General features: G+C 36.2%; 1 protein-coding gene across 2 annotated transcripts in view; it reads right to left on the minus strand.

The window, feature by feature from the left end:
* LOC145662894 (uncharacterized) overlaps positions 1-25,703 on the minus strand; it is a 65,715-nt gene that overhangs the window by 22,099 nt on the left and 17,913 nt on the right. For both annotated transcript variants that reach the window (XM_081728870.1, XM_081728871.1), the window contains exons 4-5: positions 19,007-19,592; positions 4,061-4,201 (exon numbers count right to left, since the gene is read on the minus strand). In XM_081728870.1, the coding sequence (XP_081584996.1) occupies positions 4,061-4,201; positions 19,007-19,592 (727 nt within the window). The remainder of the gene's footprint in view (positions 1-4,060; positions 4,202-19,006; positions 19,593-25,703) is intronic.

Consider the following 25,703-nt stretch of genomic DNA (forward strand, 5'->3'; position numbering starts at 1 on the left):
TTTCAAAATTAATATTAGTTTTGAAACTTTGTAGTATCTATTACATTAACTTACAATTATAAATATTATATCAAATGAAAGAGCAACTCAAACAGTTTTGTACGCACGCATGTACATGCATTGTTTCTTCTGTCTGCAGTTAGAAAGAGCAAGTAGCAAAGATGGAGACTAGAGAGCAGGGTTGGCAAAAACCATGGTTTTTATTTTAAAAAAACAAAAAAAAACCGTTTTTTTTTTGTTTAAACCAGTTTTTTTTTTTTTTGGTTTAAACCAGGTTTTTATGGTTTAAATGATTTGCTCTATCTATTCATATCATATATGGACAGAAATAAGTCTGTTTCGCCTTGATGTTATTATGCAACAACAGGGTTATGATGGAAGGGGTCACATAAGCTTAAAGCGGAATAAAAACCGCTTCTCGAGTTACATCCGAGAGAAATTGTCCTCCATTTGAACTCAGAACCAGGACTAGTTGGCCACAAATGCGATACGTCTGTCGACTCACTCACGAAGGAATCCTGATAAAGAAAATACGTTGAACTGATCTTTACATGCTTCTTAATATAACTGTCAAGAGTCATTTCAGAAGGACAAAAACATAAACAGTTGCACAAGTGAAACCATTACACAGAATTATATATGAACAATTTCAAAGTACTACGGAGTACAGAAGAACTAATTTAGTTCAAGTTAGTTAACAACGACTTTTATTGGTCCAAATTAAAGAAATACACCGACTTAATCTGCATATCAATAAGAAAAGTGAAAAAAAGATACGAATTATTTGAGTCCACTTTGACTCAAACTCATTTATACATAGATAGATACCAAAGATATTTATTTCACTAAATGCCTCTCGTGGGGTCTGTATGACCCCCCCCCACTCACACACAAAAAGTGAAACGTGATAACCCACAAATGTGTGTTCATCAAGATTTTACAAACACACTTTTGCGAACATTTTTTTGCTTTTTGGTTTAAACCACCTTGGTTTAAACCAGCCAACCCTGCTAGAGAGCAGAAAGCTTTTTGTGTTTTAATAAAGACTGAATCTGTACAGTGCAACCGTCTGTGTGAAGAATATTAAGGAGACGCTTGCAACTACGTCTTTATCGTTTGCAGTTGCTACAGGTCTAAAGTCTACAGACTAGGGTTTACGTGCCAATTTCGCAAGTGAAATATTCCTGCATAACAATGAAGATTTTCTGGATCGTGTCGTCTTCAGTGATAAATCGACATTTCACCTAAGAGCTAATGTGAACACTCATAATGTTTGCATCTGGCCGTCAGCAAATCCTCAGGAGATGGTACAGTTGAAACAAGACTCTCCTAAATTGAATGTGTTTTGTGCCATATGGCGGAAAGTTTATGGGCCTTTCTCGCCTATCGACTAGATGTGTGACGAATGAATCTCACATTGAACACTTGTAGCAAAGACTGTTTGAGGTGCTCTTCTACTTGGATGCATTGCTTATAATTGTACGTAAAATGTAATAAGTACTACGAAGACTTAAAACCCCAAAATTCATTTTGAAACACCCTGCATTTCTCACCAACAGTGTTGGAACTAAGATGTAAAAGGGAGAGAAAATTTTCCTTATAAAGTTATTGTTTACAACAACGATATTATTATTAGTCGAGACTATAACAACAACAACAACACGAGTTAGTAGTCAAAAAAATGTAATCAAATGTATACTCTGTTGCCCAGGTGGCCAAATTGGCACACACGGGTGTGTCACTTTTTTAATCCGCTCCTGTGTGAACACTAATTAAGATATCGGAATATTATTCTTGCAAAATATGGTTGGACTATAGTTTATCACATTAATTTCTTTTTCTTCTGGTGTCGAATTTCCTTCTCAAATTTCACCCCAGTCAAAAATTCGAGAAATTTCGAATTTCCTTTACTTTTTTTTTCCCCTGTAGCTTTCTTCGTTGTAGAAAGATCTCCTTAATACTTGCCAGGTAGATACCTCGAATGGATACCTAACTGTTGACATCGAATGGATACCTAACTGTTGACATCAATTAGACGGGCCTGCGCGCAGCGTTGCCAATTAGGGAAATTAAAAGTTTTCTAAATTTGGGCAAAAAATTAGAAATTTTTGTTTATAAACCAGTACCTATACGTCCGAGTGCAAGTCAACTTACGTCAATCGAACATTTGTCCTTACTTAACAAACGCAAGTACAGATCGTTACAATGGGGTAATTAGGGGGCGCAAGAAAAATTCGTATTTAGGTTCTAACCCTTGATTTTTCTAGTTTTTCCCTACTTTTCTGTTTACCGTAATATATTTTTGGTAATTAGAAGCTTTGTTCCTTAAATATCGACATAATATTTGTAGGATATATTAGTGGTGAACCAGTGTTTAATTTAAGATAGTTTGCGTCTGTCTGGTAGCAGTGCTGCCAGCCACAGAAAATTTTTAATCAAGATTTTAGGGGGAAATTTTGGAAAAATTATCTGTTTTGTCTCTATTATTTCCCTCTTGTTAGCTATATCGGAACAAACGTACCAGTAATCTGGAAGTCTCGTCTTTGGTCTACACAACGCACTATAGAAAGTTTCAATAGGATAATTAGGGGAAGTACAGTTGAGGTTTACAGTAGACCTTGTTCTCTGATTGGAAAGATAACTGTGATTTTTTTAAGGTAAAATGAGATATTTTTTATTGAAATGCTTACTTTATTAGATATCGTCACAATACTTGTAGGATATATTAGAGGGATACCAAAAGCTTATTTTAAGATAGTTTGTGTGTGTCTGATAGTAGTGTTGCCAGCTACAGAAAATTTTAATTCCAGATTTTAGGGGCAAATTTTGGAAAAAATCCCTTTTTATTTCTATTATTCCCTTCTTGTTGGCTATATTTGAACAAACGTACCAGTGTCTAACAGCCTCATCCTTAGCCTACACAGCGCACCATAAAAAGTTTCGGTAGAATAATTAGGGAGTAAATTAGTACAGTAAAATAAAGTACAGTTGAGGTTTATAATAAACCATGTTCTGGAAATGGTAAAAAAATGGTAAATTTCTGACGTAGAATGAGATTTTTGTTTAATTTCATGCTTACTTTGTTATATATCGCCATGATACTTGTAGGATATATTTTTGGAGTACTAAGGTATATTTTCAGATAGTTTTCGTTTGTCTGATGCCAATGTTTCCAGCCAAAACAATTAATTCCCGCTTTTAGATGAAATTTCCCTTTTCCCCTCTATTATTATCCTCTTACTGGCTACATTGAAACAAACGTACCACTACCTGAAAACTTCCTCTTTGCCCTACAGAACGCACCATAAAAAGTTTCAATAGGATAATTAGAGAAGCTGTAGCGCCGGCATATTTGTTGATTTTTGCTTCTGAGGCGTAAAAAGGGTCAAACTTTCATGTGTATGGCAGAATTTTTTCTTTCCCTCTTTGAATGGAAGCCAGCGACTTCAGGGTTTCACTGTACCTTGTCAACACACAAAAGATTTTTTTAGGTGACTTGAACCCATATAGCAACAGTGGTGCTAGATACAAAAAATTCTGAAATTCGGTTAGGGAATTTTTTGTAAATTTTTACCCCTACATTTCCCTCAATAATTTCTCACCCGCTGGCAACACTGCAATGCAACTTACACCAAAAAATAGCCTCATCCATTTTCTAAAAAACAAGGCCTTAACCATATCAATCGAATGAATGGTTTTTGAGCAATAACTCACTAACTGAAAACGTAGGAAAACGCCAAAAATGACCTGGGTCGGAAAGGAATAATCACACAATTTTGCTCGTATAGGTACAAAGAAACAAACGATTTGTACGTTACGAGAGCTTCGACTCAAGTTATGTTGATTATTTCAATAATCTGCAACATATATCAATAAATAATAGTCGCCAGAAAAAAAATACATTTGAAAAAAATCATGAAAAAGAACGATATTTTTTATTGAAAAAAACTTAACAGAAAAAAAGTTTTTTTTTTACACTATCTACGACACTACCTTCTTATCCTTCCCACACATTATTATTTTACTATTATATAATAAAGAACAATAATGATTTACTCACCTTTGATGACGATTAATCAACGCTTTTCTATCACCTTGAAGGCTTAATCCTAATTCTTTCAATTTCTTTTTCAGATCCCTTTCTTGGAGAAGGGAGTACACTAGCTTGGGAAGAGGTTTCCTCTTTGGTGTCGTATTTTCACTGTTAAAAGGTTAAAAAATATTTTTAAAAATCGTAAGTTATCATATTATATTTAATATTATTTGTTTCAGGTAGCTACAAGAAATATTTTCAACACTTCACTTTTGCACAGCATTATTAGTAATTCCTAAGAAACTATAAAGAGAAAAGAGAAGTACACATCACAGAAGAAAAGGAAAATATACGAATTCTGAAAGAGAAATAAACGAAAGAACACTAAAAGACATAACCAGAACTAGCACAAGAGGAATAGAACAGGATTTTGTCAAAGTTTCAGAAACGATACTAACAAAATTCCAGCTAACTGGGGAAAAGGCTTAGAAGAAGACATGTGGATGATGTAAATTTGGATGGTTTATCCAGTGTAAATCCACAAAAACGTAATGCATTTTGACAATATGCACAGAAACACAAAGTAAATTAAAGTAGTTAAGTTTATCAAATACAAAAAAGAGTATTCAGAAGTGTATTACCACTTAGCGATATTAATAATTTGATATTTAATAAAATTAAAATTTAACAGAGCTTTCAAGAACTGGTGTTAAATAATTATATGAGAATACAATTAATGACATAAATAAAACACATAAAAAGCTTGCTAATAATGATTATTCTGCATGGACGTTCGCAAGGTGTGGGTCCGGAGCCCCCCCCCCCCCCCCCCCCCCCGATATCCACTTTTCTGTAAATGTAGTCTAATTTTAGGGATAATTTTACATTGTCTAATTTTAGGGATAATTTTACAAATTTTAATATAATTTATTCTCGTATTAAAACTGTATTTAATTGTTTTTCAATGATTTCCTTGCGAAGTTTTCGATTATTAATATAATAAATTAGAAGTTTAATATGCGCATGAAGCTTCCATCGTACAGTTGCATTAACTCACCTGTCCTTTACATTGAGCAATTGTGCCATTTTTTTTTTTTTCCAAAAAACTTCATAGACCCGAGATATACAGTGAAAGGTCTTTATGGTCCATGTTAAATCGAATGTCTGTACTTGCTGCCTCTTAAATTTAAAAAAAAGTACAAGAGGAAGAAATAAAACTAAGGAAGAAAACACTAAAAACCGAGGACAGTTATTAGTATCTATGAACAGAAATTCCATATAATAGTAAAATGAATAAAGAGCAACGACAGAAAAGTAAAGGACATCCTTCTACCAGCAAGTAAATCATCAATGGAATAAAAATATACTACGGAAAGTAATTACCGTGTTTACTCGTGTAATAGTCGCACTTTCTGTACCAATTTTTAACGCGAAAATCCAAATGCGACTATTACGCGTGGAAAGCTGCCATTCAATTATCGCTACGATTAAAACAACTTCGAATTTTGATACATACAGGATTGTGTGAACATAGGTGGTTTGTGTTACTTTGACGCTGGATGCTGTCTGGCAGCCAGGAAGTGATTTTTGGAATCACAGCCAGATGATTTGAAATCCTCGAGGCAATACAATGGAACACCTGAGCAGACGAAGTGGTTGTATACAGGTATCATACTAGGATGAGTCATACTTGGAGAGGGGAAAAGCGCAGAATGGAGGATGGAAATAGGTTGCCTGATCTCTGTTGACAGATGGATCACTATATTACGTGTCATTAAACACGAAAAGTTCTATTTCTCGGTTTCACGCAAGGTAAGGCAATTTCGAAGGAAATCTCGTTCACAAAGACAAAAATTCCTCAGACTGCGGCTTTTGTGCGGAAAAAAATTTTGGTGAATGCTTTTACTTCAAACTTAAGGTGCGACTATTACGCGAGCAAACATGGTAAGTTGACAAACACGGCGTATATCTCGTTCGCTATCCTCATGTACAGTTGCTGTCCGATGCCGACACACCGAGGGTAGAGAATGTACCAAACTCTGTATGGGGGTAATTTATGGCTGGTCGAAGGAACGTCGGTGACGGTGACATTTTTCTGGTTGCCAGATTTCCCTTTTAGTGTCATTTCTAGCGGTCTTATTTTTGAACATTAAATTAAAACATCATACCTGTGAATTTTGTATACAAGCAAACTGTTGCAAAACTGCTAATATATATGAAAATGATTAGCGAGGGATAATAAGTTATTATCTAAGAAAGTTTGTCCTACAGATTGTCTAAGCAGGTTTTAAATGAGCACATGCCACTTTTTAAAATTAACTATTGAATCCGTAGACTTTAAGAAACAAGCAATTGAAATTTGTAAAGACCAAGAAGTGAACCTTCATATTTATCACAAAAACACAATAACATGAATTCACGCAGATGTTCATTTCTAATTTATATTTTTAGCCAAATGCTACTAGAACGTTTTTTATTTTATTTTCACCAGATTCCAGAGTATTTGCTAGTGTTGCTTTAATTTTACGTCTTTTCTACATGGCTAACAAAGTGTAATTTATTGTTAGGATGTATAGTATAGTATTAGACTAGTGTTATTCACGAGATGAGAAATATCTTTTTAAATTCGAAATGAGAGGAAAAACATGATAATTCTCGTCTCATTTTCGAGATGAGACAAGAAATTTCACAACTCCGGTGGGCAACTCTAGTTTAGTTTAGAGGTTTTAGTTCTCAAACACTATTTTAGTGTTACATGAATTACAGCATAAAAATTATATTGATAAAATGATTGTACGAACACAATGAGGAATATTTATCAACTTTTTTTTAAAGATACGCACTGTTATATGATTTTCGTCATGAATCTCTCGTTACGCTCAAGAATTCTGATAACTTTTAGATGAAATTAAAGCAAGTGAATTTCGTTTCACAGTGTGAAACTACAGATGGTGATCAGAAAAATGGAAACACCTGAACGAAATTGGAACTTACCAGATTAATATAGTGTCGGGCCACCTTTCGCCTTCAGAACAACCTTGATGCGACGTGGGATGAAGGCATAGAGGTCGTGAATGGTAGCAAGTGGAATTTAACACCATTCCTCGTGCAGAGCATCGGCCAGTTCTGTGAGAGAGGATGGAGGTGGAAATCGTCGCCGAAGTCGTGTTTCCAAGACGGCCCACAGATGTTCAATTATGTTGAGATCTGGGGATTGGGCGGGCCAGGGGAGGTGTTGAACTTCATCCCGATGTTCCTCAAATCACGCTGCAACAACGCCAGCTGTGTGAATGGGTGCATTATCATCCTGGAAGATGGGGTCATGGTCCGGGAACAACATCCGGACCATAGGATGCAAGTGGTCTCCTAAAATTGCGACATAATCGTTGGCAGTGATTCGTCCGCTAAGTGTGATCACAGGACCCAATGAAAACCACGATATAGCGGCCCACAGCATCACCGAGCAGCCGCCATGTTTCACAGTTGGGCGGAGACACTGCAGATCATAAGCTTCTTTGGGCGTTCTCCACACATTATCCATTTACTGAAAGGTGGCTTCTGACAGATAGCTGCACATGTTGTAAACAAAACAAGAAGGAGTATTCTTTCACGCCGTTGCTAAGCAACGGTCACTGACCGCGCTGTTGCCGGTAGTTCACAGTTCAATCTTCTGTGGAATAGTTGTTTTAGTGTGCGTTTAAATAGTTTCTTTTGGTTAGTTTCTCTGTGTGGTGTGTTCTTTTCAAATTAATAATGATTTTTGGTTGTGAATATCTTCTGTGTGTGCTATGTTCTTTTCAAATTAATAATCATTTTTGTTTGTGAATAGTGTGTGCTGTGATTACAAAATAAATATGACGACTGAAAATGCTGAAACAATAAGGAAAAACAAACGTGGTTCAACATATAGAAGTCAGTCACGGGAAATGATATATAACGCTCGGTGCTACTTCGAAGACGAAAAAATAATAAAGGACCCCTTTTCCCCGTAGAACAGGTAGTTAAACGCACTTCCAATTGTTTGAAAATCAGCAAACGAACTTTTATACGTGTAAATGCAGAGAAATTCGGGGGAACTAACGATAATCCTTCGGTATCCCTTACAACACCTGGGAAAAAGAGATCAAGAGCAAGTCCAAAGTCAACCGTAGATTATTTCACGGAAGATTCAATTCGACGTCACGTATATAGATACTACGAACAGAAGAAGTATCCCACTTTAAATTCTCTCCTTGAATCATTGCGGAAAGATAGTTTATTTACGGGTGGGAAGTCAACTCTGTGGAAATTACTTAAAAAGATGGGGTTTCGATATAAGACATTTTCAGGAAGGAAGATTTTATTAGAGAGGGAGGATATAGTAGTTATGCGTTGTCGTTTTTTGAGGGAAATGGCAAATGTCGAACCCGAAAAAATAGTATGGCTTGACGAAACATGGGTCAATGCTAACCATTCAAATAGCAAATGCTGGACTGATTCAACACCAAAGAGTACAATGCCTGTCCCAATTGGTAAAGGAGGAAGATTGATTTTGTTACACGCAGGTACGTGTGAGGGCTTCATACCGAACAGTCTTCTTCTGTTTAGATCACGTAAGACGACAGATTACCACGAGGAAATGACAGGTGATAAATTCAAAGACTGGTTCCAGAATGCATTGCTACCAAATATACAAGCAAATTCGATTATAGTGATGGACAACGCTCCTCCTCATTCTGTCGTTTGGGAAAGGGCCCCCACATCTAAAAGCACAAAATCTGAACTTCTGGCTTGGCTTAAAAATAAAAATGTGCAGGGGTTATCTGATAGTATGTACAGAGCCGAACTACTGGAATTAGTAAATTCTATGAAACCCCGTTTCCACAAATACGAGGTAGACGAAATAGCACGAAGGCATGGGCACAAAGTAGTTCGGCTGCCCCCGTATCATTGTCAATTTAATGCGATTGAATTAATATGGGCTCAAATTAAGAAATACATTGCGAGCAAAAATTCAACATTTAAACTGACAGATGTTGAAGTTTTAATTAGGGAAGCAATTCAGCAAGTTACTCCACAGAAATGGGCTGCTCTTGTCACCCACACATTATCGTTAATTAATGATGCACGTCAACTTGAGGGAATACTGGAGCAACGCGTCCAAGAGTTGGTCATAAACTTAGGCGAAGATAGCAGCAGTGAGTTCACTGATTCAGACAGTAACGATGATTTTGTATCACCTCTATCCAAACGGTAAGAATTTTACAGTACTTTTTTTTTTTTTTTTTTTAAATAGCTGAATAATAATTCATTTGATTTTTGTTTGCCATGGTTTAATAGAAACAGTTATTTGTGTGCGAACAGACCTGTAGTCATGAGAAGTGTAGGGGCTTGCCTTCCACAATTTTTCTTATTCCTCTTAGTACGGAAAATATCTTAATAATATTGTTCAATCAGGCTATTTCGAACTTTCTTCCCTATCCCTTCCTATTTAATGTTACTAACGAAACTAGAAATTTATCGTCTCGTTTTCCATGGCGTCATTCCATGGCGTTTTCCATGAGACAAGACAGGAAATTCCATGAGTCTCGTGAGCAACACTAGTGCACTTAATTATTATATTTGAAACACTGTTTCTAGTATTACATGATTCACAATATAAAAACTATAAATTGATAAAGTGATTATACGAATACAATGAAGAGCATTTACCAACGTTTAAAGATATTCAAGTCATTACATAATATACTCCAATAATAAATATGGTTTGAATGTTGATATACAAGACCCTTCGTAACCCGTCTGAAGAATTTTAGGTGAAATGGAGAAACATATCAGGGCATAAACTTAAATAAAAAATTACCAAAACGAGACGAGAAAAGCTTCTTCGTGAATCGAGGCGAGAAAAAATTATGCGAGATCGATACGAGACGAGATTTTTATAATGTTTATGAAACGACACGAGAAATATATTTCTCGTCTCATCTCGTCGGCAAGACTAATCCCCTTCAAACTTCAAGATTTTGGTTGGCTATTGGTCTGTGCGCGAAAGACAATAACGAGAGTGATTAAATAAAATAGTTGATTAATTTTTTAAAAGTATAATATGAAACCAAGACCAGTAAATCATTTGCTCTTGATAATTTTCTGTCCTGATGCATACTTTCCAGTAATTCTAAAGGGAAAAATAATCTTTTAGTTGCCTGTTAGCACGAGAATTTGTATTCGAAGTACACGGAAGCAGTAACCTATTATATTTGTGGAAACCTTTTGAGTAATTAGCCTACCTTTGTAAAAGTTTAAAGACAGAAGCTTAATGAAAATACGTTTTGGTAGGATTTTATTTTATTTATTTTACTTTTTTTAAAAAGGATTTCGAATGAAAACTTCGATTCAATATTAGAAGATTGCGGAGTCTCTCCATTAGTCAAATAAAAATTATTGAGGCTGCTTAAGTTCGAAGTCGGTATAGACTCAAGGTAAAAACAGTTCATTAATATATTCCTTATTTTTCTTGTAGAATATCAATATTCCAAGTACTATTATTATTGTTGTTTGGTATCATACATTCCTGTTACGACTTGTTAAAGGCCTTAAGTTTGTCGCCAGAGCTGCTGTCTCTGTTGCGGAGCCTCTGGCAACAGCGCCTAGAATACTCTACGTGCTTTACCGAACTGTCAGAAGTCACCTTTCAGTAAATCGAGAGTAAACACGGCCCGTGGTAGGGAATAGGGTGAAGGATGACTCATCCGACCATATCACACGTTTCCAGTTTTCAACGGTCCAAGTTGCATGGTCGCGGCACCCTTTGCGGCGTGCGAAAGCGTTATGGTCCCTGATGAGCAGTTTGGCCCGTGCAACACGACCCCGTAAGTTCATGTCGTGTAATTCGCGGCGGACTGTGATTGTCGAAACAGGGTGGGGGAGGTGCTGATTGAGTTCCTCCGTCACTTGCTCCGCAGTGGCACGACGGTTCTGCATGACAATGCGCTTTAATACCCGGCGTGACCTGTCATTCATGATTTTCTTCCGCCCACTGTTTCGCTTCCCCGATGTGGTTTTCCCGTGTGTTGTGTAGGCCGTCATCACCTTCGACACTGTCCCAGGCGACACACCTAACACAGTAGCCACTGCCGTCACACTCACTCCACATAACCGCGCACCAACAATTTGCCCTCTTTGAAAATCTGAGAGGTCTCCCATTTTACACTATAGTGCGACACAAATGACGTTATGTCTGAACACCAATTTCTGCGTGGCGCTACGGTCAGTTACGCACTCTGTATACTCCCCACTTTCTCTCTGACAAGGCGGTGTTGCCATGTTCTCACCCTACCCTCCGTCTCCAACCTTCGCTCTTCCTTTTACCCAAACGCCAAAAATTGGAAGGGCGAAAAATTCTGTTCATTCAGGATCATTTGATATTGTGTTTGTAGTGGATACAAAATTTAATTTCAGTTTGTTTTGTAAAACTGCAAATTACATGTGTCTGTTAGTATTTAGGATCTGTATGAGTTTTTTTTGCACGTTAAGGATATATACCGGCACATTTACGTATACATTCTGCTATTCTTTTATTATAATAATGAATTTAAATTCTCATGCACTTTGATTCCTTAACACAATAATCACTGAAGATAAAATACTACGAAAGACTTACTAACGATACAATAAACTGGGCTTTCTCATCTCATTTTATATCACGACCCCTTTTATCACATCCCCTTGCCTGTAATCCCCATAATTAATTTCCGGTTTCCAATAAGTTTTTCATTATTGCTGCCTATCGCTTACAGTTGTAAGTTGTATTTTTTTGCTTCTGGTGTTTCAATTTGCAGTTTCTCACCAGTTTCTCCTTCTTTTATTCCAAATGTTTTTTTTTAACTAATCTTTATTTGTTTAATATTCTTTGCTGTATTTGGTAACAAAGTATAGAAATAAAAATATGTCTATCAAAATAAGAAGTTTAACATATATATTTTTTAAAATACATATTTTTCTGCTACTAGGTCCTAATTACAAGTATCGTTTTCATTTCCCTTCGCGATCCCAAGTTGAGAAACCCCCCAAGGGTTAAAGTGGACAATTTATTGCGAAAAAAGGATGAGTTTTTTAGTTTAACGTCCCACACCTATGCCCTTTAGGCTAAAAGAAACATGATTGATTAAAATAAATATTTGACAAATTATTTTTTTGCCGTCCCACCGGAAATGGAACCAGGGGCTACGTGCACCAAAGCCATACGCGCTAACCACTAGACCACCGGGAAAGGCTAATTTGTGATATAAAGAAAAATGAATTATGTTTGCAAAATAACTTTCAAAAGGCATAGCCCTATTTGTTTAGTTTATGTAGTGATAAAGAATCGATCTGAGGAAAGAATGGAGAAATGGTTACTTTAGGGCAACACAATATGGATGTCGATTTGCTTCATATAATATAATATCATCGCACGCCTTGATTTTTATTAATATTAACGTGTTACAAGAAAAATGCAGTCGACCAATGTTTTTGTAAAAAAAAAAAAAAAAAAAAAAGTTTTGTTTTAAAAAAAAGTAGTAGTACGGAAAACAAATGTTATAATATTACTCCCCCACGAAAACAACAAATATTACGAAAACACTTCTAACTTTTCTAACCTCAATTTACACACTGGTCTGTCTAGATCAAAATGCAAGGGGGGGGGGGGGAACTCCTGAGGAATTTTCTCTGTGGAAGCAAAGTTCTGGACTAAATTTTGAACACTGGAATTAATAATACGGAAGAAATAATACATACATACATGAAATACCTTATCTTGCTCTAGGAAAAATGTTTCAATGATTTTATGATTGGTTTTAGACATAATTCGGTCCTTATCATGTGGGACCAGTGACGTACACAGAATTTCATTAACGACGTCCAAACTTAAATAGTTTCAACTTTCAAAATACGCGCGTTTTTGTATGCCTAAGTACATATCTTGATATGGTAAATATTTTTTCATATGATCTAGTTGAGGTGGGGGTTAAAATTGGAGAATCACCTTAAGCCACTGTATGCGACTGAGCAAGAACATTGAAAATGACTCGTATGATCGATCTGCATTTCAAATCAAAGTTTATGAATAGTGCGATCCTTTGTCCTCCCGAATCATAGAAATTCACTTTATTGCTACAAAGAAATGAAAATATGAACATGAAATCAAATCATGCCTTACCTTGGTTGATATTATTCCGTCGGTAAAGGGCTGATACCTGACATGTCACATCCTGATTCATCTTCTTCATCATCTTCTGTGGAACTCGTACTCACTTCGGAATCAGCACCAAGTTCAATTACAAAATTTTCGACGGCTTCTTCAACTAGTCCATCTCGTTCCCAGTATTCGTCTTCAAGTTTCCTCACGTGGCTGCATTGTTTTCTCCACTCATCTGGTGTAATGGACTTAAATACATCTTCCGTTATATCTTTAATATTTGCACCCGATTGTTCAACGTTTCTTTCCGCCACTCGTCTTTTCACCAAACTCCAAATTAATTCGATTGGTGACAAGTCACAGTGGTACGGTGGCAATCGAAGAACAGTATGTCCGTGTTCTTTCAAGACACTGTCAATCACATATTCTGGTTCCCGGCGGTAACACTTCACTAAATTCAATAGTTCACTTTTTCGAAAATCACTTTCAAAGGCAATGGTTCCCGGCGGTAACACTTCACTAAATTCAATAGTTCACTTTTTCGAAAATCACTTTCAAAGGCAATGTTATTTGCCCTTAACCAATTTTGAATATCAGCTTTAAGAGCAGATGATGTTGGAGGTTTGTTTGTTTGCACTGAATGGTATGACGCATTGTCAAAGCAGACTATACTGTGAGGCGGTAAGCCTGGAATCAACTGCTCACGAACCCATCTAAGAAAATTCTGTCCATTCATTTCGTCGTGGTAATCGCCGGATTTAGTTCTTGCTTTGAATATGCAGAGAGCACCCGGCACAAATCCGCTTTCTCCTCCAGCATGTATAATGACCCACCTTTGGCCAACACGTTCAGTGGTGTAAATGCCATTTACATCATCTGATTGCCAGCATTTCTTAACTGTGTAGTTTGGATGAATGTATGTCTCATCCAAGTACACAACTGGCTTTCCGATTGCTCTATTAATTCTCATTTGCCTAAGAAAGTATGCTCTTTTGGCAACTATGTCCTCCCTTTCTATAAGCAAGTGCCTGTTCTTTTTGCACTTAGCGAAGCGAAATCCTATCTCTTTGAGAAGTCTTCGTAGAGTTTCTTTGCTTCCAGTAAACCCAATAGCTTCTCGAACAACAGGAAGCAATGATCGTAAGGTCGGCACAGTTTTACGGAAAACATAAAACTCGTGCACTTTTCTCCTTATGATGCATTTGTCCATATCATCTAATTGGATTTTTTCAGGCTTACCTCTGCTTGATTTTCCCGGAGTTGATAACTTTTCACCGCTTACTTCGGCTTTTCGTCCTTCCGCTCTTATTCTTTGAATTGTTCCTTCGCATTTTCCAGTCGCTGCTGCAGCACGTTTCGTAGCCTGATTTATTGGGAAAAGCCAGTGACCCGCTTTTTTCTCCTCGTCACAAAATTTAATTACGTTATTAATTATTTGTCTTCCTTCGGAATGAATTACAAGCTTTTTCTTACTTGCCATTACATATAGTAAACGCGCGCGCACACACACACACACACACACAAAAGCAGCACTTAGCACTTACACAAACAAAATAAACTGCTTCAACATCAGTTGTTAAGATACTGTACTAAAGCCGGCCAAAGAGCAAACACCGGAAATGTTTCCAGAGGTCATGAGCCACGCCTGTATTTTAAGCGAATGGAATGTCGAGAAACAGCAGGGGTTGTCGAAATGCCCCATATGTTCTCTGGACCAAGAGATGTGGTGGAGGTTACCAAAACGTCAAAAATTTGAAGGGGGAAAGAATCATAGGAGAGGACATAGGGTACGCAAATAGGGAAAAATAGGAACATAAACTTTACAAAGCAGAAATGTCCCGATGATGTAGATAAATACGCGGCATGCTTTGTTCACCTCATGTATTTAGGTTTCTTAGACAAATGATAAATAAAGATCGATCAGGATTTTGTATTTTGTTAATTTCATCGAGAAGTTATTAGAACCCTTCTGCGTTACAAGAGGTCAACAAAGAGTGTCATATAACAACATTTGTTATTTTAATATAATGATTTGTATATATTTGAACGTTGATAAATGTTGTTCACTATATTCGCACAGTAACTTTAAAAATGAATAGTTTTTATACTATAAATCATGTAACACTAAAACAATTTTTGCGATCTAAGCCTTGGGTGAACTAGTTTCCCCATTAGATTTGAAAGATCTTGATAAAGATACAAGGATCATTACTTGCATGTTTCTCGTCTCCTCTCTAATTTGAAAATGCACTCGTCTTGTGCGCAACACAGGCCCCCAACCAGCCTCAGAGGTTTGGGGGGGGGGGGGCATGAATATGTTAGGGGGGCCAAGTCATTAAAAAATCTGTTACACATAGCTAAATTGTGTTTTTTTGTATTAATAATAGCATTTGGTGTTAACGTCTAGGGGGGCCACGAAAAGTTTGGGGGAAGGTTCCTTAGCCCCCCTCTAGATGTGGGCCTGGCGCAACACTACTTACAGTCCTACTTAAAACTGCCATATCGATGCAATTGATATGATAAGGTTACATTTAAAGAGTTATGTAACACGAAAGAACACTAATTTTGCACTAAAGAATGTCGAAAAACTTTGTTCTGATGCAATAGACAAAGTTGACAATTTATTCTGGAATAATGTAATGAAACATGAATGGGACTTAATACAAAAGGCTTGGACAACGCGAGGAATCTTTAAAAATTGTCAACAAACGTGTCACACTGTTAGGAAACAGTGGCAGCAGCAATGATGATGATGATGATTATATCAATATTAACTCTCCATGATGGAAAAGACGATGATGATTAATATGTACTGTACATCAAGTGAGTTTGTCGCCACGGCATTTTATTTTTCATTTCTCAATAATAAAAAAAATGTCGTTTGTTAAAATTGCATGTTCATTTGTATATCATTTTAAAACACTATGTTCAAATGATGATAGTAAAAAGTTTAAATTAATATTCTTGGCGAAAGCGTATTTATGGTTATGGAGTACTCCGCCTCTCTGCCCATTTTTTTTTTTTCCTCTTTTCTTTTCATCTGTTGAGGTAAATCAGCCCGCGCGAATCTTAAGAAATGAAACAGAGTGGAGTCGAAGGCAGATGTGTAAGCATGGCAACTCAGCTCTGTTGACAGTCGCTTTGGGGGGGTGTAATGTGTTTACAACCCCTATTGGTTGAAACTTTCTTGTCGTCTTGAAGAAGAGCGTTGCAATAACTGAGAACATTTCACTACTCTGATATAGAGTGATACTGACAAAGCTACAAATTTACGATGAATTTCATAGTACATTTAAACACTGACCGGTATTTTAACAAAACTTCTTATTTACACATATAACCTTTATCAAATCGAAAAAGGACTATTATTTTTAATATAGGCCTATTTTAATTTCAAACAAGTTTTGTACTTGTAATGTGTTTCGGGTAGTAAGGGCAAACAACATTGGGTCTGCTTTTTTATTTACTCAAAATGAAATGAAATAAAATCTTTGAGTTTAACGTCCCGCGATTATGCCTGTTAGGCTAATGGAGACTATGATTAAAGGAATGAGTAATGGGAGAATTGGTTGAATGAGAAAGTAGGAGGAAACGGGAGTACCCCGAGAAAACCCAAGAGCACGATGTTGTTCACCACAAGCTTACTTGCCCTAGCATCGAACCAGGGACCTCACACACTATAGGTAAGCGCTCTACCACTGAGTCACCGTGACCTTCTTATTTACTCAAATAATTAATAAAAACTGAACTTAAACAATACTATTAGCTATTTGGCGCGGTAGATCAGGATTCGATTCTCGTGGAAGCTCATGTAATATTGATCCTATGCTAAATTGTAGGTTCACGTTTCACTTAACTTTGGTGCTGAAAAGGACGCTAAACTCAAATCACCACCAATAATAATAACTAATTGATAGCTGAACATTTTGTTGAATATGCTCTTATGAAGACATTTTAAAATGCGCTTTCACCAAAGTAAATTTTTGTTGAGTTGACCATAACACCTCATATCTTTTTGCATACATTGAGCTTATATCGAACACTAATGTTTATTTATATACTTAATCAAGTTCCTGATACATTCTGAGACGGTCATTTATACTGGAAAAAAGCAACAATCAACAGCATAAAACGACGTGGAAGAAAGTTGGTCACTACTTACTGAAACGTTTCATTCGTCTAATGAAGCTTGAAGAGAACATCTTGAAAAACCTCAGACACGATAGACGGACTTGAACATGGTATCATCAGATAAAGAACCAAGAATGCATATATATATATATATATATATATATATATATATATATATATATATATATATATATATAGGAAACGGTGGTTTAGGCAAGTGAATAACGATAGAAGAATTGGTGGAATGATAATCTGGGAGGAAACGGAAGTACTTCGACAAAACCCACGGACACGATGTTGTCCACCACAAACTTACTTGGCCGGGAATCGGAAAAGGGACTGACGTCGCCAACGCTCGCTCAGTTCCCTCTGTAGCAACTGAGTTACGAATCAAATCTTGTTCAAACATACTAAGCGAAATTTAAAAAAACAGTGATTAATAGATCAAGATATTTTAAATAGACAAGGAATTAATTTTATTCATAACTCGCTCTATTTATACTCCTTATATGACATATGGGCCTGCAGATCGTTCAACCGAAAACTAAAAGGATATATTTCTCGAGTACGACTCGACAATGAAGCGGAAGGGAATAACATGAACAACAAAATTGAACATTTTTTTCTTTCTGCATTAATAGCACAATATAGTTCTTATAACAACAGTAACTATTAGAGTTCATAAATTTGCAACACTGTTTTTAGTTCGCATATTTTCCGTCGAATTTGTCATCTGTGTCACACTATACCTCCGTCTGCTGCAGCCACTGCACACTGCTGTTCCACTGCGCCTGACGTAGTATGGAGACCGACCTAACACACCACCACCAGCGGTCCGGCGCTGCGGGCGCCACGACACCACTGCCAACCCATACATCTGACGTGTTGCCAACTTCAGGTGTTTCCAATTTTCTGATCACCATCTGTACGGAAGGCATCCAAATCATCTGAATACAATACTCAAAACTTCGAAGTAGTACGGCACATTTACAACTACTGTTTGTAATAGAGGAATAAGATCAAAGATAGAACCTTTTCGTGAATCCATATCTAAAAGCCATTATTCGTTATCCCCTACTGTTTTTATGTCTTATGGCAATAAAAGTTGAAACAAAACAATCATTAATCTGAACCACTTCCGGTTTGAATAGAGAGTTAAGAGAGGATATAGAGAAAAAAAGCCGTTTCTCAATATCTTTTACAGTTTTTGTTCTATGCAAATCAGTATTGAAATCAGAAGTATTAGTAAATTCAACCATTTCCGGTTTCGATAATAGAAATAGTATCACAAGAATAATGAAGGAGAGAAAAGAGTGGAAGGGCTCGTTCATAACCATACCTAACATGGATGGAACGCGAAGGGTGAAACAAATAATAATTTTAAAATATCAGTAAATGCAACATCGAAAATTCCAGAACAGTCAACGCTTGGCTTGTCAGCAATAGAATTCAGTTCAGTTACTAACTTATAAAAGAATAATTATTCAGCATCGAATATCAAAATACTAATGTTCATCTTGTTAAAAAAATACGAACATACTGTACGCTACTTTATATGCAATTCCTATACAGATTTCTTTCGGTGCAGACACTTGTTATTGCATACTAAATGAACTACAGAAACTGAACCGCTACCAATGCTATCTTTCTAATTTGCTGCCATAACAGATGAAACTTCTACTTACCTTTTCTTGCTTTCATTTCCTGACTTTAAACAAATATCCAGGTGAAAATTTATATTTCTCTCAGGGATCTCCACATTGCATACAGGACAAGAAACTTTCGCAACTTGTGTTACCTTGGAAGGCGTTTTAGAACTTAATGTATGTGTATCACTTCTCTTGACTTGTGTATGCATGTTCCACAGCCATTTACCTGAGTCATTCTTTTGCTTATCGATTCGTTCATCCTCACTACTTTCGCTGCTATCATCTTCGATTTCCAGAACTTCCAGTTCTTTATCGCTGTGTAAAATTTTAACCTTAGATTCTTGTCGTTCAGGAGTTTCGTTTCTATTACTCGTTGAAACCGAAACAAGTCCTTGTTTTGAAGTATTAGGCAGTTGGCTAGAATCTTCCCTGGTGTCATTAGTGCAAATATTGTGTAAGTTTTTACTATCAATGCCCAGTATTTTGTCTCTGATGTTTACAAAAACTGAAATAATTTCTTCAAGGATTCTGTTGCTACGAAGTAAATTCTCTGTTGTTGACTCTGAACACACAGGGCACTGGCATTTGTAGCACATATACTTTCGTATACATAACGAACAATCTGGAATCAGAATTTGCATTATCAATAAAACATAATTTCAAATGTAAAATATATTAAATAATAAACTTAATAACAATAATAATAATAATTCCACAATACGGACAGTTTTTTTTCTTCGGCAAAAATATATGTATTATTACGAGACTCCCCATTTTACAGATGTTCCCAATGTTTTAGCAACCTCTTCATAACGGACGGCAATTATTCTCAATTTATACTTATTTAGCAAGAGAGAAACAAAAAACTGTAATTTGAAAATAAATCTACAATACGATTCAAGACAAAAAAACAAAAAAATCCCTTTCCACAAAATTTCTTAGTAATATGTTAACGCAATGGTAAATAGAATAGAACACAGAATAGAGGCTTGCAAGCTGAACTTTAAGTTCTTTTCTCTGTCTACAATAAACTGTTTTCTGGTGGAAATTCTCAAAAACTTTCGGTAAGTATAGACAGTCGTATAGCGAAAAATTCTCTGTGGAACCTCTTCCATTTTCTGAAAAATTCACTCCTATTTCCCTTGTAGCTTCAAATATTAAGGAACAACTTTTAATTTTACGATAAAAATTCAACGAGGAACATTTTCCTTCTTATCTTGTTGGGAAATCTTTGCCATAATTTGAACACTGAGTACAGTATTTCGATAGTGGCTCATATTTACAATTATAACTGATGTACTTGTGCTTACTACATACTACATACAACTACTGCATGAGTTGTAAGTAATCTAAATTTAACAGAGACCTCTCATTTACGGACTAATAATCATGTGCCATCGGTGTCCATTATTCAGAGGTTTCATAGTGTTACTTTTAGAATTAATGTACTGTATTTGTTTACCTCTTCGTTGTTGAATGGTCTAGTGTCGGTCTAACTTAACCCAATGAAGCAGTTTTTCTTCGTCATAGATGTGTTAAAGTCTTCTTTTTTACGGTACTATCGTCCTTCAAGCCACTTGCAAATATTCTCCCCCGGACAATTCTTGAAATTCCTGCCCATACTCATCGGCATATTTTTGTGGTTTTAAGGTTAATTTCATGTTCTGAAGTGATTTCCTTAACAGAAGTCGATCATGAATTTTTGCTGTACCTCACTTTAGGCTACATTACCTCTTGAGCCGGGATTAGATCTTCGTTTCTTTCAGTTCCTAAGCAACACACTATATCTGAAATTTAGCTTAGTTCAATCTAGATTTTACTTGTGGACGTCAGTAACATGAACTTTTGTCCGTTTCGAAGAAACAGTCTTTGTCTTGCCTCATTGTAGAAGCCCAATTGCTACCTGGTTCGTAAATTTGTACCTCATAATTATCGATAGCATCCCGTCTCTAAATCTCCTCTAAGCGACCTTCAACTTAGGAGACTGTTCACCGGTTATCAATGTTATGTATCTATTTCTTAAGTGTACCAGGACATAAAACAGGTTAAGTACAAATTAACATAAAAATAGAATACAATAAGTATGCACTTATATAATAACAGTATAAATGTTTAAAATGAACTTAATTTGCTCCACAAGGTTTAAAAGTCGATCTGAGAATCCCATAAACGATACAGCAAAGATATTACAGAGACAACAGTCATATTTTTGATAGTTCCAGGGCGCTTTAAACTACAAGTGGTGCACCTTCCATAAGACCCCGTAGTTAGACCCAAATAGTTCCAAATTCCAACACCATGCGGCGCGCCGTTCGTTTGGTGAAAACAGAGGGAAAACAAAGTACATATCTACGTGTAATTTTAGTGCCGGTGAGGTTCTTGTGTGAGTTTTAAAACCATTTGAAATAAGTCTTTTTTTATCATGCCAGGTTGTTTTGTGCCAGGTTGTAAGTCAGGACATACTAAAGGCGATGGTAGGCATTTTTTTAGACCTCCAAAAGATTGTTTAGACGAGTGGAACAGAAAAATTCCTAGAAGTGACCGTGCGTTAACCCTGAATGATCGTGTTTGTGATATACATTTCAGTGATGACATGTTAGTGAAAGTAAATTCTTTTACAGTAGAAGGGAAACTAGTGGAAATAAAACGTGACAAATGGAAACTAAACCCAAATGCTGTGCCGCATAATTTTCCCGGGATTCCAAACTATTTAAGTTTCAACCCGCGTAAACGAAAAATCCCCTCTAAACGTCGGCGCCCCCCTTCTCCCCGGAAGAAAAAGAAATCGGAAGTAATTTCGAACCCAAAACCAGGTAGTGCGACACCAGTAGTTTATAGTGCTGAAGAAAGCTCAAGTACAAGTAATTCAAAAAACCTTGCAAATGAAGTAATGCGTCTTCGTAGAGAAGTGAAACGATTAAAACACATGCTCACTCGAAACCAGAAGAAGCGACGTGATCACATCAAAGAAATTGAAAAATTACGAACTATTATAAGACAGTACAAAACGGAAAGACTACCGGACAAACAAAAACTAGTCGTTCGTACCATGACAAAGAAGAATGAATCAAAATGAAATGAAATGAAATCTTTGAGTTTTACGTCCCACGGTTATGCCGGTTAGGCTAAAGGAGACGGTGATGATGAGTGATGAATGAAATGGTGGAATGAAGAAAGTGGGAGGAAACGGGAGAACCCCGAGAAAACCCACGCACACGGTGTTTGTCCACCACAAAGTTCACTTGGCGGGGGCTGGGAGAAGAATGAATCAAAGAAATGCGGAATGCGCTATGAATCAGAATTTATTTTGGAAAGTTTGCTTTTGTTAATAAAATCAAGGAAAGGATATGAACATTGTGCGAATCATCATTTGTTACCGTTGCCTTCCGTTTCTTTACTACGTAAATTATTGCGCGGTCTCAAATGTAATTATGGCATAAATCCTCATGCTCTCTCAGCTATAGCTAAGGACATGGAAGATAGTGATGAAAATGGTCGTAATTGTGTTCTGATTTTTGATTAAGTAAAATTACGTGAGGATATTAGATACAATTCCAGCAAGTGTAGTTTCGATGGTTTTGTGAACATGGGTGAATTCACGAAAGAAGAAGATAAGAATGTTTTAGGCGACCATGCTTGAGTATTTTTTCTCGCTCCTCTTATGAAATCGTGGGTGCAACCCATTGCAATTTACTTAAGCAAAAATGTCACTGATGGTTATACACTTGCAAAAGTCATCTTACAAGTGATTATCCAATTAGAAAATAATAACGTCAGGGTAGTGGCTTTCACATGCGATGGTAGTCAACCAAACAAAAAGGCTTGGAAAAATTTAGGAATATCAGGAAATTTAGGCAATATAAGGAATTTCATTTCTAATCCCTGCGATGCCAATAGACAAATTTTTGCAATGGGAGACATTTGTCATATCATCAAATGTATTAGGAATAATTTTCAAAAATTTGGAAGTGTAATTTACAATGGTCGTTCTTTGCGGTTTGATTACTACAGAAAACTATATGATTCCGAGACCTAATCACACACTAGTAAGAGAGTAGTTCCGAAATTAACTTCTTCTCACATAAACCCTAAGGCATTTCAGAAGATGAGTGTAAAATTAGCCACACAGCTTTTCAGTAGAACAGTTGCAACAGGTATGAAATTTTACCGAGAACTTGGAGTGCCCGGCTTCGAAAGCAGCGAAGATACAGTTATTCACGCAAGACATAAATCAAGTTTTTGACGCATTGAATTCCAAACGCCCAATAGAAGGACTTCGGAAAGGAGACAAACTTCACAATGTATTGATACTTTTCTTCGAAATTCTTCAGCGTTCAGACAACACCTTTGCATCCAAACAAACTTTAGAATCTCTTCGAGTAACAGTTAAAAGCACTATTGAATTGTGTGAATTGCTTTGGTCCTCAGGCTACAAATATGTTTTTAACAGCTAAATTTAACCAAGATCCTGCTGAAAGACATTTTGGTCTTATACGTGGTTTGAGTAGTGATGATCATCCGACATCAATTGATTTCTTCCACCTTCACCTGCTTCAGTCCATATACGTACCCGTGAAAGGAGCACTTTCTTCAAAAGCAAACTGTAAAGATTCCGTTGATGGAAAGTTAACATCCTTTACGCATCAGATAAGATCTATGGCTCAAATGGAGATAAACAAAAGCAAGGAATTAAAGGAAGGCATTCAAGACCACATAAAGAAATCAATTACACTAACTGACATTGAACCGGAATTAGACCCTTTTAATTTATCCGCTAGTGATCAGAGCACAACCGTAAGGGGGAATAATGTAATTTATTATTTGTGTGGCTACTTGCTTCACAGTGCAAGTAAACAACTTGTTTCGTGCAAAAATTGCTTGTCATCTTTGCAAAGTGACTCTGAATCTCCAAGCGATACAAATGCCGTTCATATTCTTACTCGGTTAAAAGACTTTGGGGGCAACGATTATAGTTACCTCAAATACCCCTCTATAGCATTTTATGATGTAATAAGACACGTCGACAAGGTGTTGGAACAGAAACTACAAAAAGAAGATGCACTTTGGGGTGACGTAATGTTGTACGAAATACCAGTGTTCCGAAATTTATGTTGTTCAGAGGATCACCTGTTCATGTATTTACCAAAGTTAGTATTTCACTACATTAAGTGTTGTTTCATTTTTCGCGCGAAAGAAATGTCAAGGGAAAGAAGATCTGCATCAGTTGCAAAATCGGCGAGAAAATTGACAAAACTTTGCTCCAGCTAAGGTAAGTAGAATTTCTTAAAACAATTTCCTTTTTAAATTTAAATTTAAAATTTCTTTTTCTACATACTGAGCTTCAGTTTGTTATTTTGAAAAGTGTAAATGCATTTTTATGGTTACTATTTTTTTTTTCCATCTATTGTGTGCATATGGGCAAAAATATTTACGTGTTTTTCTTGCGCTAAGCAATGCATTTTCTGGCATCTCCTCAGTTTCTCTTTCACCAAACAGCACTAGCACCACCAAGCGGCAGAAACATTGTACTTCCCCAGTTCCACCACTTGTAAGTTAAAGCGCCCTGATAGTACTAATGCAGTTATCTTGTTCAGAAAAGTCAATATACTAATAATTTGTGCATGTCTATATAATTTCATGAAACTTGCTAAATATTTCGCTGCAAAGTAACCACGACACAGTTTGGGAAACTCTATCTTAAAGAAAACCAATAACTCACAAAATTCATATATACATGTATCTGCATTGCATACATGAGGGCTCTACCAACCACTCACTCTGGAGCCTATTTCTCAAAAAGACAAGTCGATAAGGAAACATGTTTAATTGTCTTGTAATTTGTAGTACAAATGTCTATGTTCATTTCTTCTTTTCTGTACCATTCTTGAAGAATGCCTTTTTTAACCCCTAAGGATTTGAAAAAAAATTCTGAAAAAAAGAAAGAAAAAGTGGAGTCTCTTCTACGGTTTTTTGCCTAGGAAATTTTGGGCTTCCCAAACATTTCACTTTTAATGAAGATTCAAAGTACATTCCAACTTTCTTTTTCTATTACAACACGAAAAAGATATTTAATTTATAGTATCGTGAAGAAAAATCATTTAAAAAAAAAAATCTCAGCCTCTGTGCATAATTATGGGATATTTAACTCTATAAAACAGTATTAGCAATAGCTGTTCTGAAAACGTAAACAAATTTTATGAAACAAATTTATCATTTAAAATCTATGAATAGACTAAAATTCTTTATTTATGAAATAAACTAAAACCACATAACATCTGTTAAGACCGTTAAAACTCAGAGATAAGTTACTATCCAAAAGTTTCTTATTTCAAACATTTCGACACAATATAGCAGTAAAGAACATACGAATTCTGTGAACAATGAAGTTTTAATAAACTGTGTTTACCATTAAACTAACATACACAAACACAGTAGTTTATGGCTTTAATTTTATAAACTGAACTAACATTCGTATAACTTTTTATTGGGTTAATATTTTTGCTTAGTACCATATTGTACATTCAAAGGATGCTAGGTTTAGATCCTCTCTCAAACTAAATTTTGTCACCTCTTTGCAATGCCTGCTGCACTGGCCACGGGTTTCGAGTACGGTAATTATTACTCGGTGGTTAAATCAGTGCCGGTGGCTGGTTTAGTAAATTAACTGAAAATGTACATAATGGGTTACTAACCAGTTGAGTTGTAACCGAATTTATTATCATTTATTATAAAC

This window comes from Thermobia domestica, chromosome 10 (assembly GCF_964235325.1).
Source record: "Thermobia domestica chromosome 10, izTheDome1.hap1.1, whole genome shotgun sequence".
In the NCBI taxonomy this organism is placed as follows: domain Eukaryota; kingdom Metazoa; phylum Arthropoda; class Insecta; order Zygentoma; family Lepismatidae; genus Thermobia; species Thermobia domestica.